The sequence below is a fragment of the Propithecus coquereli genome, unplaced genomic scaffold (assembly GCF_000956105.1).
Source record: "Propithecus coquereli isolate 6110/MARCELLA unplaced genomic scaffold, Pcoq_1.0 Scaffold295, whole genome shotgun sequence".
NCBI classification, from domain to species: Eukaryota; Metazoa; Chordata; class Mammalia; order Primates; family Indriidae; genus Propithecus; species Propithecus coquereli.
The window spans coordinates 2,031,494-2,047,539 of NW_012148563.1; the positions used below are offsets into that span (position 1 = coordinate 2,031,494).

The 16,046-nt window shown below is 45.5% G+C and overlaps 1 protein-coding gene across 1 annotated transcript in view; it reads right to left on the reverse strand.

Moving 5' to 3' along the window:
- The window catches only part of ASB18 (ankyrin repeat and SOCS box containing 18), a 64,033-nt gene that overhangs the window by 16,788 nt on the left and 31,199 nt on the right, over nucleotides 1-16,046 (reverse strand). The window contains exon 4 of the mRNA XM_012648817.1: nucleotides 1,745-2,249. Coding sequence (XP_012504271.1) covers nucleotides 1,745-2,249 — 505 coding nt within the window. The remainder of the gene's footprint in view (nucleotides 1-1,744; nucleotides 2,250-16,046) is intronic.

Sequence of the window (16,046 nt, forward strand, 5' to 3'; positions counted from 1 at the left end):
TTTTTTTTTCCCTTAAGACACAGGGTCTTGCTCTGTTGCCCGGGCTGGAGTGCAGTAGCACGATCATAGCTCACTGTAACCTTGAACTCCTGGGCTCAAGTGATCCTCGAACCTCAGGCTCCCAAAGAGCTAGGATTACAGGCATGCAACACCACCCCTGGCTAATTAAAAAAAAAAAAATTTAGAGACAGGGTCTTGTTTTGTTGCCCTGGCTGTTCTCAAACTCCTGGCCTCAAGCGATTCTCCCACCTTGGCCTTCCGAAGTACTGGAATTACAGACATGAGCCACCGTACCAGCCTTCTCTTCACGCTTTATGTAGTTTCATGACGAGGGATGAAGCATGCGTTTTGGTTTAATGCAGACACTATGTGAATTGGAGGGCAGTGGGTGAGTCTTATTTCCATGTTATAGGTTGATGAAGGAAGCCGGCTAATAATGAGAAACATTAAAACGTAAATTACGAACATAAAAGGTAAGTGTTACAGAATGTAAAAATACTGGCATTTCTCCCCTTCGAAGAGGCACCATATTGAAATGACTGCATTCGTAGAGCGCCACTACAGAATTACTCAAAGACAGGGTGACAGAGCATCAGAAAAGTGTCATCGTGTTTGTCAAGTAAGGAGACACTTGGGGAGTTGTCTCAGTGGATTTTCGGTGTTTGCCTAACCTTTACTCTGAATGCATCTAACGTGAAAAGTTAGCATTTGAGAGAAATGTGTGAATCTCATTCTTTCAGACCGTCTAGAATATTGTCCTTTTGAATATTAGCTTTTCAGCTATTTGTTCAAAACATGTCCTTGCCTATGACAGGTGAATCTTGGTTGATGGGGATAATTTTAAAATTAAACACACCCAAATTTTACACCAAATGGGATGACTTCCATTCACTGAGGTCTTTCTGGGAGGACAGTCTCTTATTCCAACCAATAGTTTGGGAACTTTTCTTCTGCAAACATTTTCAGTCTTTTGGGTATTTTCTCTAATCAGAAAATTTTTTCTTCATCATAATTATTTCCGGGTAGATCTGACAGGTGGAAAAGTGACAAGTTGCTCAGAGTCAAGTCTGCAAGGGCAAGCCAGCAGAACGGGGGAGAGGTCCCAACACAATGGAGACCTGGACAGGGCACTTCACCTGGTTGAAACCCAGGTAGAGTAAGAACATTTGCGGGCGAATTCTGCAGCAATGTGGCGAGGACTGAATGAGAGAAATTTGCAAAAGTACAAAGTATTATCATTAATAGGGTGGATGATCAGATTGGGTAATTTTGTTTCAGATCAAATGCCAGATGCGACAAGAGACTGATTTTCATCGTTCTGAAAATTACGCCAAAAGATGAGCTGCCAAAATGTTTTAGGTCATGACAGCGTCAGCGAAATCAAGTGCTTGGCGTCCCCAGGTGACTACTTTGAAAGGATATATTCTGGTATGCTCACTGACATCCAACGTCTTAATTTTCTAGCGACTCTAACCAGAAGGCTTCTAGGGCCCTGCTCCTCAAAGTGGGCTCCCAGGGCAGTAGCCTGGGCCTCACCCAGGAGCTTGTTAGGAATGCAGAATCTCCCACCCGACCCGCTGGATCCGAATTTGCACTTTAACAGGTGCAAAGGGGGCGCCTGGGCCCTTTACAGTCTGGGAGCAGCATGCACCGGGCTCCCACAGGCAGGGTCGCTGCGCTGCCAAGCTCCCGGGCGCTCCTCGGCCACCCGTGGCGCATGCCAGCCCTCGGGGTCCCGCCTTACCTTGGCGAAGGCGTCGGGCCACACGGTGGGGGAGCCGTGGTTGAGCAGCGCCTGCACGGTGCGCTGCGGCGCGTCCTCGGGCGCGCAGGCGGCCGTCTGCAGCACGCGGGCCAGCGGCGAGGCGCCCCCGTAGTCGAGCGCGCTCGCGTCGGCGCCGTGCCGCAGCAGGAGGCGCGCCAGGCCGTGCCGCGCGTGGCCGCAGGCCTTGTGCAGCGGGCTGCGCTCGTCCTCGTCGCGCGCGTCCGCCGCCGCGCCCCGCCGCAGCAGCAGCGCGCACAGGCGCAGGCAGCGCGCGTGCTCGTCGGGCCGCAGGGCCGCGCCGCACGCCGCGCTCAGGGCCGTCTCGCCGCGGCCGTTCCTCGCGTCCACGCGCGCTCCGTGGCCCAGGTAGAGGCGCGCGTGCTCGTCCAGGCCACGCTGCGCCGCCACGTGCAGCGGCGTGTCCCGGCCCGCGCCGCCCGCGAGCTGCACCGAGGCGCCGTGCTCCAGCAGCGCCTGCGCGCACCTGCGGGGAGGCCGAGGGTCACCACGCGCCTGGGGACAACCTGGACCCCGCATCCCGCACCCTCGACGGCTGACACGCTGCGCAGTGGCTGGCGTTTATCGGGCGAGTTGGCTCCCTAAAAGGTCGAGGGTGACCCCGAGTGAAAGCACATGAGTCCGGGTCTGCCGCGTCAGGGCTACAAACTGAGTTGGCACCTTCTCATGTGGGAGCTAAAAATGGGCATCTCATGAAGATAGACGGGTGGTTACCAGAGGGAGGGGGATCGAAGAGAAGGTGATTAATAGGCACAAATACAGGGGCTGATAGAAGAAATAAGACCTAGTGTTAGATCAGTAGGGCGACTGTAGTTTACAGTAACCCCTTGTACATTCCAAAATAGCTAGAATCATGCAAATGTTTAAAGTGATGGATATCCCAAGTACACTGATTTTATGTTTACAAATTATATCAGTGTGTTAAATTATCACATGTACCCTGAAACTGTGTACCTCTTAAAAAGAAAACCTCAATAAATATTAGAAAAAGAAAAAAACTGAGTTAAGAATGAATTATGGCAAACACTGAGGCCACAAGCTCCACTGGTTACCAAATGGTGGAAACAGCCAGCGACCTGCCGTGAGAATCCATGTGCAGAGTTGTAACTTATGACAAAATTGTAACTGCTCGGTGCTCCTCCGGAAGGTGATGTGGTCCCAATGGTAGTGCTCCAGGCAATGGTGATCCGGGCGCTTTGTCATGCCCGGAGGTTAAGGGTCTGGCAGGCACAGTTCTAGAGAGAGCCCCTTAGAGGGTCAGGCTGTTTCCAGCTGCAGGTACCTCTCCTGGAAACCGCTCAGCTTTGTGAGAGGGGGAGGCAAGCCTTGCCTTGTTCCTCCCTGGTCACTCCCTCGTCACTGCCATCAGCTTTGGAGTCTGACTTCAGACCACAGCCTCCGTCCCCTCGAGCTCGCCCACACCTGTTGGTTACCGGTCATCTCTGCTCCATGGAGACCTGAGTCCTTGGCCCCTCATCTCTCTCAGCCCCTCCTGACTTCGTTCCTCCTCACCCCCGGGCAGCGGTGCAGTCACTTTCTCATCCACACCCTCAGTCCCCTGGAGTGGAGGGGACGATGGCCAACCCCTACTCAAATGGCCAAGTCTTCCCCAGAATCCAGCTGTCGTCTGCCCCTCTTTTCCACGTGGCCGCGGAGCCCTGTTGGAGGCAGCACCGTTCCCGAGGCTGGCTGGGCCTCAGGGCCCTTCGGCTGAGACTGTTCAGCATGGAAGGCCAGCTCCGCATCCCTTGCTGTTGAGTGGGTAGCCACTCCTGACGCTGAGCGTGGTCCTCATGCGCCCTCCGGTGTCTGCCCTCCTCCCTCCCAGCAATCTACTCCTGCTGGATCGTCCCTTTCCCCAGGACACAGGACGCAGCGTGATCCAGCTCCCGTGGGCCCCACCAGTTTCACCTCCTGAGGCCCCACCGCCATGCTTCAATCCTACCTGACCAGGTGTGGTTCTTAGAACACACTTGCTATTTCATGCCCCCATGCCTTGGGTGTGCCCCTTCCTGGGACGCCCTGTCTCACACGATAGCCTCGACATTCCTATCTTTCCTTCCTCTTGGAAGCCTCCCCAGTGCCACCAGGCAGAGGGGTCACACCTCTGTTGTCACATGCCTTGTACATATGTGCCTGTGTGCAACGTTTGTCACTGTATATTACAAATGTTTGTTGGCACCTTTGACTCCTGTCTGAGACCGTTGGCTCCCTGAGCGTGGAAATGGGGGTTTATCCACCTCTGAGTATCTCTCAGTGCCTGGCCACTACTGGTGTTGCCTAAAAGTATGCTGAACAAACGCATTTCCTTAATTAACATCGTTCAGCTTTCCTCCCTGTTGCTGTTGTTTCTCTGATTATTTACCTAACTGGGGCTCTGAACCAGTTCATCCATTGAGGGTTTCTGAGCTGACAGCAGCTGTCCTTAAATCCATTTATATTTTTACCTGGGGGCTGTCAGTATTTTTAATTCTTTCTTTGTATTTCTCTAGCCTATATATCAGCAGTATCTTGAGAAGTAGTCTGTCTTGGGTGAAAGATCTTTACAAACAAGTACAGTTTGATGTGAAATGTCCTTTGGGACAATAACCAGCTAAGAGAGAATGCAAATTTTACAATCAGAGTGCTTCACTTTGCTTCCCACTTGCCTCTCTGGGAGGAATTTTGAACAGTGCAGCAGGAGGTTAGAAATCAAGGGTTCCGTCTCATTTTGCCACTGAGCTTGTGTGCGCTTGCAAACAATTACAAAACATCTTCTTCTACTTTCTTTCTTTCTCTTTTTTGTAAGCAGCTCAGCCTCTGTAAAGAAGTCCACAGGGAAATACAGCCGGTCCTCTTTTCCACGCGCACAGCCTAACTGGCTAATGGCCAGGTTGCTATTTGCAACACGGACACCTTTCAGAAGAATGAGGACGCTGGCCCACCCTCTGGAGGGCTGCGGATGCCCTTTTCATTTTTAATGAAGAGCTTCTAATTGGCTAAACCGTGGCACTTTCTTAGTGGGCAATGGTTGGAGTTGCAGGACCACAGGCGTGAGAAGGAAACAACACAACAAGCCTACTGGGGCACGTCTTGCCGGCACACACTGGCAGTCATTGAAAACGAAGGTGCGAGAGCCTATTTAATGGCACGGAAAGATATTTACAGTGGATCTGTGAAAAGACCAGGTTGCAAAACAGCACTGTACGGTCCTATTTTGAAAAAGCACAAACATATCTAGGTGCATAGAAAGAAAGCCTAGGAATTTATAGGGCAATGTGTGTTTATCTCTGGATAGTGGGATGTTAGGGGCTTCTATTTTCTTTTTGCCTGCCTGTATTTTCAAATATTCCAGAATGAGTTGAGTTATAGCTCGACATAAGAACAACGAGAGGTTATTAGTAACAAAACCATCCCCCGGCAACCCCAGCAACAGCTCATGGATGTTAAGAATGTCTCCTTAGCTTTCTGGGTTCCTAGAATACTCTCGAGCTTCCCATTGGTTGGTTTAGGCGTAAGCAGTGGTCTTGGAAAGTGTGTATGGCCAGGCCCACGAGAAGGTGAGTAGAGAAGAAGGCCAGGATGGGTAGGAGACACCAGTGACAAGCAGGAAAATGGATAACAGTCTTGGGGAATCCCAGACCGGACCCCAGGACCCAGGCCCATCCTTAAAACACTGTTCATCATTTCAGTAATTTGTATGTGTCGGTGTCCTCAATCCAAGGAGAAATGGCCCAGTCTTTGCAGGCCTGTGCAGGGGAACCTAGCCTTGGCTGAGTCCTTTATAAACTTCTAGGTGAGACTTTGTGAGCCGGTTTCCTGCGATCTTGATCACAGGCAAAAGTCAGGAAGGCCCGGGGTCAGTGTAGAGCAGTCACTGTTGGGAACCAAGGGTAGAATTCCCATCTGAAGATGTCAGAACGACTTTGTCTCTGTCTCACAGGGATTAAGGAGACACCGTGTCGTCTCAACAGCCTCTGATATGAAGCAACTTGGACAAACACACCCCCAGATCCCTCATCCCCGTCTTCGATAATCACTGTGGTGACAGGCTGCTGCGGGGCCCAAGGTTGACAGCACAAAGAAGAGTAACTTCAGCCAAAGGCAGGAGTTAATAGAGATGAGCCCATCAAGGGCTGTTGAATCAATGTCATTTTAATTCATTTCTAAAGGGGGAAGTAGGACTTGGGCCCACCCCCACACCGCTCCCATCCACCCTCCAGCATCTTCCTGAGCACCTCTGAGTCTGTGCCAGGGGTGGGGGTCTGAAGGTCTCAGCCTGGGCTTCCCAACGTTCGTCTCTCCCTTTACCCACCTGCTCCTACCTGTGCCCACCTGCCTGCCAAGCTTCCATGCTCCCTGTGCACCCCACCCAGACGCCCTTCTCCAGGTTTTCTCCGTCCTCCTGTTCACCCTATTTATGCAGAGCCCTCAAACTGGTACTTCACTGTCTCCTGGGTCTGGGCTGGAAGGTCTTTTGGATTCTCCAGTACTTGGTCTTTTTTTTTTAACAAATATTATTGTTATCTTTAGACCTTGCAACAACTCCACATTGTAGGTGGAGTTTATAGTTGGGGAAACTGAGGCCTAAAAGAAGACCAACAACTGGCATAAGGTCATACAGCCAGGAAATGGCAAAGCAAAGGCCTTGACTGTGCCGCGTGGCTTCCAACCTCTCCGTCGCACCACCCACCGGCTGCCCCTTCCACTGGTATTGTTTGTCCAGCACCTACTATGAGCCAGGCACTGTTCTAGGCGTTTTCCATAGGTCATTGCTGAACTTCATTCATCCATTCATTTAATAAGTAGAAAATACGCCCCATGCTCCTTTCAAGGCAGAGAGAAGTGTTTCCTCCCTTAGCACTCCACGGGAGCTCCTGGCCAGACTCACTGACCCGGCACTGAAGGCAGGACAAGGGAGGGGTCAGGCTGCCCGTGGACCTCATGTGATGGGGTGGCACTGTGACCCCAGTCTTACCCAGTCCGCCCAGCTACCCTGCACGGTGGAGTCCATTCTCCCTGGTTTTTGGTGAGGACTTAGTCTTTGAGTTTAAGCAGAGGTCTAATGGGTAGGGACCGGGAAGATGACGGTGGCCTCACTGTCAGCACCTCCTGCTTGGGATCTGAATTCCAGCCACCACTGGATAATCCGATGATCCAGCAACCACCAGAAAATGACACTGTACAAGCAATGTCACAACAATGACAAAGAACTATCAAAAAGAAGGCTAAATTCAAGATTCAAACATCACTTAATTTTTGTGTGTGAGTGGGAGAAAAGGACGTTGCTTTTTGTATCCTTTGTCGGAGACGTTCGGCATTTGTCTCCCGAGCAGCAGTTGCTCTCACTGGACGTCACCCGAGTTCTTGGACGATGCCGGCATGGCCTTTACCATTCTGCTCACATGACTGCTGCTACAATCCCTTCTGACAGACAGAAGGGGTTTAACGCTAAACAATGTGCTCAGTGAGGGTAATGGATGTTATGAGCTCGTCTTGTTGAATCATCGTTACTGCGACTTTGACTCTTTGGAGTTGACACGGAGGCAGATGGGCTGGAGACACGTCCTAGGGGAAGGGTGGCTGGAGCCGCAAGGCTGGGTGCTGGGTGGGGTCAGAAGGGCTGTTGGGAGCTGGGCATGTGCCAGCCTGGGCAGGGGAAGAGGGAGGGGGGAGACTTGGGAGGAAAATGGAGCTGCGTTTTCTAATGAAGCTGTTGCAAGAAGGTTCCCTCCTGTGGACTGATTCCCCAGCTGGCTCCAAAAGAAGGACGGGGGAGCCGCAGCCCCGAGACTTTGATGGAGGAGCAGTTCCACTTTATTACCCTGGACCTTCTGCTGAGGCTCTCCTTTGGGGACCTGCCGTCCTCCCCCTTTCTGTTCCATGCTTTCTTCTCTCTCCCTTTCTCCCAGACGCTAAGCTATGAAACTATCGCGCATAGACGTTTAAAACTGAAATGGCTGATGTGAATGGACACGCCCTTCAGGGTAGCGGAGAGACTGAGAGACTGGTTGGCCATTTCTACCATCACGACTTCCCTTGGAGCAATGGCTGCCATTTTATGGTTTTTGAAGTGTTGGATGATTGTGGTAGACGATGATAATTTGGGCAAATTCTCCCCGATTGCAAATGGAACCCTGCACCTTGGCAAACTGAGAAATGATTAAGTAACCAAGATGTGCAAAGCTAGTTCCACCGTTTGCCCCACATGCCCAGTAAGCAGCATCTGACTTTCTGGAAGCTTCACTGGTGTCCCTTCCTCTCCTGCTCTCCTGCCCTGTTCCCAATACACTGGATGAACAGGAAAACCCAGAAGCAGCAGCAGAGTGAGAGGGGAGAAAAAGGAGAGAAAAGGAAAGAAAAGACTCCACTCTCTTCTTGGGCAGGGGTAGGGGTGAGGTGGGGGGGGCTGTGAATTGGATAAGGGAAAAGTTGTATGTATGTGTTTTTAAGGTAAAATTTACATACAAAGAAATGTGCAGGTCTTAAGAGTATAAATGAATGAATTTTGACAAAGGAATATACCTGTGTAACCAACGCCTCACTCAAGATGTAGAATATTTCCATCCTGCCAAGAAGTTCTCTTATGTTTACTCCCGTCAGTCATCACCCCCACAGGCAACCACTGTTCTGACTTCTCTCACCATGGGTTAGTTTTGCCTTTTCTGAAATTTTCTACTCTTTTGTGTATGGCTTCTTTTGCTCAAAGAATGGTTTTTGACATCCATCCATATTGCTGCATGTACAGGGTAACTCATCCTTTCCTTATTGCTGAGTCCTATTCAATTGTATGGATATACCACATTTTAAATCCAGTTCCCCATGGATACTGATGGACAATTGGGCGTACCCATTTTTTGACTATTATGGATAAAGCTGCTATGAACAATTTTGCATACGTCTTCTTGTAGACATATGTTCTCATCTTTCTTAGGTAAATACCTAGAATTAGAATTGCTGATAGGTACATATTTAAGAAACTGCCAGTTTTCCAAAGAAATTGTATCATTTTACCCAGCAATGTATGAGAGTTCTAGTTGCTCCACATTTTTGCCAACATTTGATGTTGTCAGTTTTTGTTGTTTTGAGCCATTCTAATGAGTGAGAAATAGTGAATATTTCACTGTGGTTTAATTTGCCATTCCTTGACGACTAAGGATGTTGAGCACCTTTTCATCTGCTTGTTGGCCATCTGTGTATCTTTCATGAAGCGTCTGATCAAGGCTTTTGCCCAGAGGATAACATTTTGATTTGGCCTGGACTGGCATTTCAGTATGAAAATGGGACTTGGCAAGTGATTGGAAAGCTGAGGAATCTGCTGGGAGGCCACCAAGGGGCAGGGAAGGGGGCTACACCTATAACAGAACCTGTTTAAAAGGAGGTGGTTAGAGATAAGTGGAGCTACTTCCTGATTATAGACAGATTTGGGGGAAAATTAGGTTAACAAAGGAGAGGCAGTTTCTCACAACGCTTGGCTTTGGGTCCTGGCTTTGCCAATTTCCATTGGTGCCACTTTACTGGCAAAACATTGGTCCTCTCTGAGCCTCAGTTTTCTAATCTGCAGACTGAAAGTGACCAGGCCTTGCAGGCCTGGCAGGACTGTAGGAAATAGCCATCTGCAAATGCTCAGGAGTGCGGGAAGTTGTGCAAATATTACGTCCGTCATTCAGTGGGAGCCTCCCCTCTCCGACATCTCGTTCTTCTATATACTTCAAGATGCCTTAAACTCCTGTTGAACAAGACCACGTTTTTTTTCTCCTCTCTGCTTGAACGATGAATCAGTCACTCATCTGGGATGTGGAGAGAGCGGACTGACTTCTGGATTATGTATCAGTGCCCGTGAGCCTGGCATCTCTGGCAGGTGAGCCTCCTGTTATTAGGTGGAGACTGCTGGGTCTCCTCCACCCTGAGATAATCAGCAGCTCTTATAGATCTGACTGCAGGGTATGAATTATTTTTTATTTAGTCAAATCCGCACAACTGGGACACAAAAGTAAACTTGCGTGCTTTTTATTAACATGCTCCATGAAGGAAGCAAGTCACCCTCACTTTTGTTTAAATCAAGACAGCTACAGACAAGAAAAAGAATAGGGCTTCAACAAATGCTTTTTTCATTTTAATTATCTCACAGTAAAAAGAAGGGCTGAGGAGAGGGATCTGGTAATAAATAGGGCGCGGCCGGCACGCGGGCTGCTAATAGGAACACAGTAACTTTACTGGAACTTTTCTTTTTGGGAAAATCTCTTCAAAAAGCTCCTAGATTAAAGCTCTGATATCCCTTTTTGTGTGTTGGATTCTGAATCCTGAAGCTTGCTGGTTGGAAGGAAGCACAGATAATTTTTTTTTTTAATCCCAGGAACTCAGAGACTCAAAGGTTTTCAAGTCCCGTGCCCATGGTGAATCGCCAGCTAAAAGGGGATGGAGCAGAACGGGGTCCCCAGGTGTGGAGACCATTGTCATCAGGAGTAGGAAAATGAAATGGCTCTGTATGTAGGTCAACGACCCCCTCTCTACTGTGAGGTAAAAAAATTAAGGATGACCTAAAATCTACTATGTATAAAAAGATTCTGGAGAAAGTAGCTCTTTCTTGTCAAAGTGACAATGTTTATACTACCTGAAGCCAGACCTCCTCAGAGTCTAACTTTAGGGGGACTCTTTGGAGCTGAAAAGCCATGGTCGGAACCTCAAGCCCTTTCTGACATCTATTAACTTTTTATCCTTCAAGGTAGTTGGCTGTGTTATTGTAGAGGTGTTCAATCCGCCAGCATTTCCCATTACAGCCACCGACGGTGGAGGGGTTCTAAGTCGGCTGTCACACAGCTCCGCCTGGACTTCTGGCTCATTCATCAGCCATCTGCAACTCTTCCCCAATCACCAGGATTTAAATAAGCCAAGACCGGCAAATTAAGCAGCCAAAGAGAAAGAGCCCCGTAGAGAGACACAGAGAAGAGAAAATGAGACAAAAAAGAAGAAAGAGGAGGAGGAAGAGGAAGACAGAAGAAAAGAGATTTAAAAAAATCCCTACTTTAATACAAACACATTTTAAAAGTCCTTATTAAACAATGTCCTGGACCTGTATGATTTTTGAAAAATCAGCTGAAGCCAGGAAATTGGTTTCTACGTACATCGTATAAGGTGAGTAGCCTGACGGTCTGCATATGGGTCCGGCGCCTTACCATGCCAAATGGAAGGAAGGCTGGCAGCCTATCTTCAGGGTTATTGTCAGGATTCGCCATATTTTGTGTTTATTTTGTGCTGAGTAGATGCTGCATTCTCATTTCTTAGTAAAAAGCAATATGTGTGTGTGTGTGTATATATATATATATATTTCATACTGTAATGTGGGGGGTTGGGGCCCAAGGTATGAAGCAAACTTGATTTTTTAAAACCTTTTCATTTTAAAATTATTTTAGATTTTCAGAAGAGTTGCAAAGATAGTACACAGAGTTCCTGAATACCCTTCACCTGGTTTCCTCTAAGGTAATATATTATTATGGTTTATTTGTCAAAGTTAAGGAACTAACATTCCTACAAGTCTGTTAACTAAGATGCAGACTTTATTTGTACTTTACCAATTTTCCCTCTCATGTTCATGTTCTTTTCTAGGGTCCAATCTGGAATACCATGTTGCATGCAGAGAACTTAGCTTTGAACAAAAGCAAATACAAGGATGCCTTTTTGGGGGTTGGGGACAAGGGTATATACCTAGAAATGGAATATCACCAAATGGGTTATATTTTTCATAGGAACATGTTATAATTGGGACTTATATTCTTGACTAAGGACATTCTAGCAAATGAATCATAGTTGATTGGCAAGTACGGAGATAAAGAAAAGAAACAACAAATCCCCAAATTAACTCAAAATAGTGAAATATTGTTTCAATTCCCATAAAACACACACAGCAATTATACATGAGGCTCTAGCAATTGCAGTCGACAGCTACATAATTCTTACTTTCTGCCAGGTGCTCCTGTAAGCATTTAACCTATATTAATTCCTTTAATCCTCATAACTATCCTATGTAGTATTAGCCCTATTTTACAAACAAAAACACTGAGACACAGAAAAATTAAATAATTTGCCAGTGTTACACAGCTGGTAAGTGTTGGAATTGAGATTCAACTCAGGCTTCAATGTGGTAAAATTTGCAGAGATATAAAATTGTATGGTATAAAAATATGATCAAAACTGAATGTAATCAATGTACAACTGATTAATAATTTTGCCCGCTGTATTAGTATAGATAAAGACTTTTGCAATTGATTGTTTGGCTTATGTCCTTTAATAAAGCTGATGTGTCTTACTGTCCTAGAAATTTTTCAGTAGAAATCCACCAGCCCTCACTCTCACCCCATGCACATAGTATATTCTATGCATTTCTGGCCCAATGTTTGGAACACTGCTGTACCTTCCTGTCCCCTGAATCTGCAAGCACGTAGAGGGCAGGGACCATGTCTAATGCAGCACAGCCTCAGCCCCTCACAGGGTTCAATAACTGGTGATTTAATACTTGCAGGAACGGAGTCATTATTGATTGACCTTGGAGCTGTGCATGTCAAAAGTAGATGGAATCTCTATAATCTTGCCACAAGACAACATCTTTGTATACCTCAGCAAATCATCTGCCAAATGAGTCCAGAACAAAAATTGGAAGTGAATGCAAGAAATTAACTCCATGTTTACTTAACATTAGAAAGAAAACCTCCCAATGGAGAATAAAGAATGCTTCCAGCTGAGGACAGAAACAATCTGAGACCCTGGGTCACAAAGTTTGAGCTCGCTCCCCACTATGATTGGCAAAATTGAATTTCTCAACCTCCCAAAGGACCTCTGGGCTCCCAGACTGGGGCGCTGTGAAGAGGACCCAGGCAGAGCCTGGCGAACTCTCGGAGTTGAGGGGATGGAGCTGGCTGTGTAGGGAGGCCAAGGCAGCTGGGTTTGGGGAGGGTGGAGTGGTGAGAGCCCCACACAGCCCCACACAGCCCCACACAGAAAGAGCTTTGCAGAGGGCCCCCTTGGGTATTCAGCTGAGTACTAATTAGTATATACGTATGAGGAAACTAGTTAAGGCTGTAGGAAGAACCACCTGAAAGGATTAGGGAGAACAGTGCCCATAGTGTGCACAGGTCTGGGAATAGTGCCTGTTCTCAGCAACCAAAGTATAAAACTTCATAAATAATTAGGCATGGATTAGAGTACTAAGAAGAGTGTTGTCTCGGTAGTGGAGGAAAAAATTACCCTTAGTCTAAATACTGCTTGAATTCTGACTAACAAAGCTTAAAAGCAGGACCCAAAAGGATCAAACTATTTCCAAGTAACTGTACATCCCAGAGCAGAGATGAAGAATATTGATAGGAATAGAAAAAAATTATCCAGCACACAATGAAATAAAGAGAAAACACAATCAAACAAATCTGACCCAGAAATGACACACATGATAGAATGAGCAGACAGGGATGTTCAAAGAGTTGTTATAACCATATTCCATATGTTTGAGAAGCTGTAGGAAAGACGGAGCATGTTAAGTAAAAATATGGAAACTACAAAAAAGACTTAAGATTGGACTTCTAAAGTTGAAAACTACAATGTCTGAGATGAAAAATACACTATATAGGGTTCGTGGAAGATGAGGTATTTCAGAAGAAAAGATAAATATATCACAGGAAAAAATACTGAACAAATTGAGCAGAGAGAGCATCAGTGAACTGTGGCACAACTGCAAGTGGTATAACGTACATGCGGTTGGAGTCCCTGCAGCAGAGAAACGGTTGTACAGAAAAAGATGTGAAGAAATAATTGCCAACATTTTTCCAAATTTGATTAAAAGTATAAACCCACAGATCCAAGATACTCAATAAATCCTGTGCACATGAAACACAAAGAAAACTACACTGAGGCACATCATTATCAAATTGCTTAAAAGCAGTGATAAAGAGGAAATCTTAAAGCCAGAAAAAGGCATACATTAGGAACAAAAGAACAAAGAAAAAGAGGATAGTAGATTTCTCACTTAAAAAATGCAAGTTGGAAGACAGTTGAGCCATGTGTCTAAGGAGGAGGTGGAGGGAGGATGAAAAACTGTCAACCCAAAATTCTTTACCCAGCAAAAATACCTTTCAAACGCTCAGGTTTAATAAAGAGTTTTTTCAAACATACAAATACTGAAAGCATTCATCACCAGCAGACCTACAGTACAAGAAATATTACAGAAAATCCTTCAAGCAAGAAGAAAAATGATACCAGATGGAGTCTTAGGAATAAAGGAAACTGGAAATAATAACTACATGGGTAAATATAACATTTTTTCTTAGTATTTAAGTATATTTAAAAGATAATTGACTATTTAAACAAGAATCATAACAATATATTATGGGACATATATTAATATGTATGTATATATGTAAAATGTATGATACCAACAGCACAAAGGCTAGAGGAGAGAAATGGAAATATACTGTCATATGGTTTTTATAATACACATGAAGTAGTATAAGATTACTTGAAGGTAGACTGTGATAAAGTAAAGATGTATACTACAAACCCTAAAGGTACCAATAGAATAACACAACAAAATGTTATATCTAGTAAGTCCCCCAAAAGGAGATAAAATGGGGTTATGAAAAATATTCAGTACAGAAGAAAAAAGAAAAGGAAGATAATGAGAACAAAGAACAGATGAGCCAAATAGAAAAAGATAGCAAGATGTTTGCTGTTAACCTAATCATACAAAATCACATTAAATGTAAATTATCTAAATACCAAATTAAAAGGCAGAGACTGTCAGACTACATTAAAAAAGCAAGACCCAAGTATAATTTGCCCACAAGAAATTCACTTAAAAAATAAAGACATAAATAAGTTAAAAGTGAAAGGATAGTGGGGTAGGCGGCCTCTAGCATGGTCCCCCAATAATTCCCACCTTCTGGTATTCATGCTCTTATCCCCTCCCCTTGAGTGTGAATGGGACCTTTGACTTGATTCTAACCAATAGACTATGGCAAAGGTGATAGAAGGTTATTTTTGTGAATAGATTACAAAGATTGTAGCTTCCATTTTACTAGCAGACATTCTCTATTGTCTTCCCAACTCACACACTTTGGTGATGCAAGCTGCCATATTAGAGGTCCACATGGCAAGTGCTATGGTCCGAATGTTCGTGTTCCCCCAAAATTCATGTTGAAATGTAATACCTAACGCAACAATATTAAGAGGTGGGGCCTTTGGGAAGTGATTAGGCCATAGGGGTTCCACCATCACTGATGTAGTGGTGCCCTCATGCATTGGCTTAAGGCAGCGAGTTTGCCCCTTCCATCTCTCCTGCCCCTTCTTCCATGGAAGGACACAACAACAGGAAGCAGAGAGAAAGCTCTCACCAGACAATGTATTCTGTTGTCACCTTGATCTTGGACTTCTTAGCCTCCAAACTGTGAGAAATAAATTTTCATTATTTATAAATTTCCCAGTCCCAGGTATTACATTATAGTAGGAATGGACTAAGACAAGGAACTGAGGATAGCCTTCCACCACTAGTTAGCAAGGAACTGAGACCCTTAGTCCAATAGTCCCAGAGGAACTGAATTCTGACAATACCCATATGAGCTTGGCAGCAGATTCTTCCTCAGATGACCCTTCAGATGAGACCCTAGGCATTGTTGTCACCTAGATTGTGGTCTTGTGAAAGACCCAGACGCAGAAGATCTAGCTAAGCCATGCCCAAACTTCCGACTCACAGAAACTGTGAGATAATAAGTGTGTTGTTTTAAGTCTCTAAATTTGTGCTGATTTGTTACACAGCAATAGATAACTAATGCAGATAGGAAAAGGTATATCATACTAAGCCTAATCAAAACAAAGCCATATTGATACCAGATTGGCTATTTTAATATCAAAGTAGAATTTAGACCAGATAATATTACCAGAGATAAAAAGAAGATCATTTCACAATGGTAAAGAAGTCAGCTCTTCAAGAGAACATAACAATGCTAAACATTTATGTGTCTTATAATAGAGCATCAAAATACTTGATCCCCAAACTGATAAAACTGCAAGGAAAAATAGACAAATCCACAATTATAGTCAGAGAATGTAATACCTTTCTTTCAATGATTTGTAAAATGAGTACAAAGAAAATCAGTAAGGATACAGAAGCCAAACATCACTATCAGGCAACCTGACTTAATTGATATTTATAGAACACTCCACCCAACAACCGCAGAATACAACACTCTTTTATAGCGCACACAGAACACTAACCAAGGTGGAACATATTTTTCATCATAAA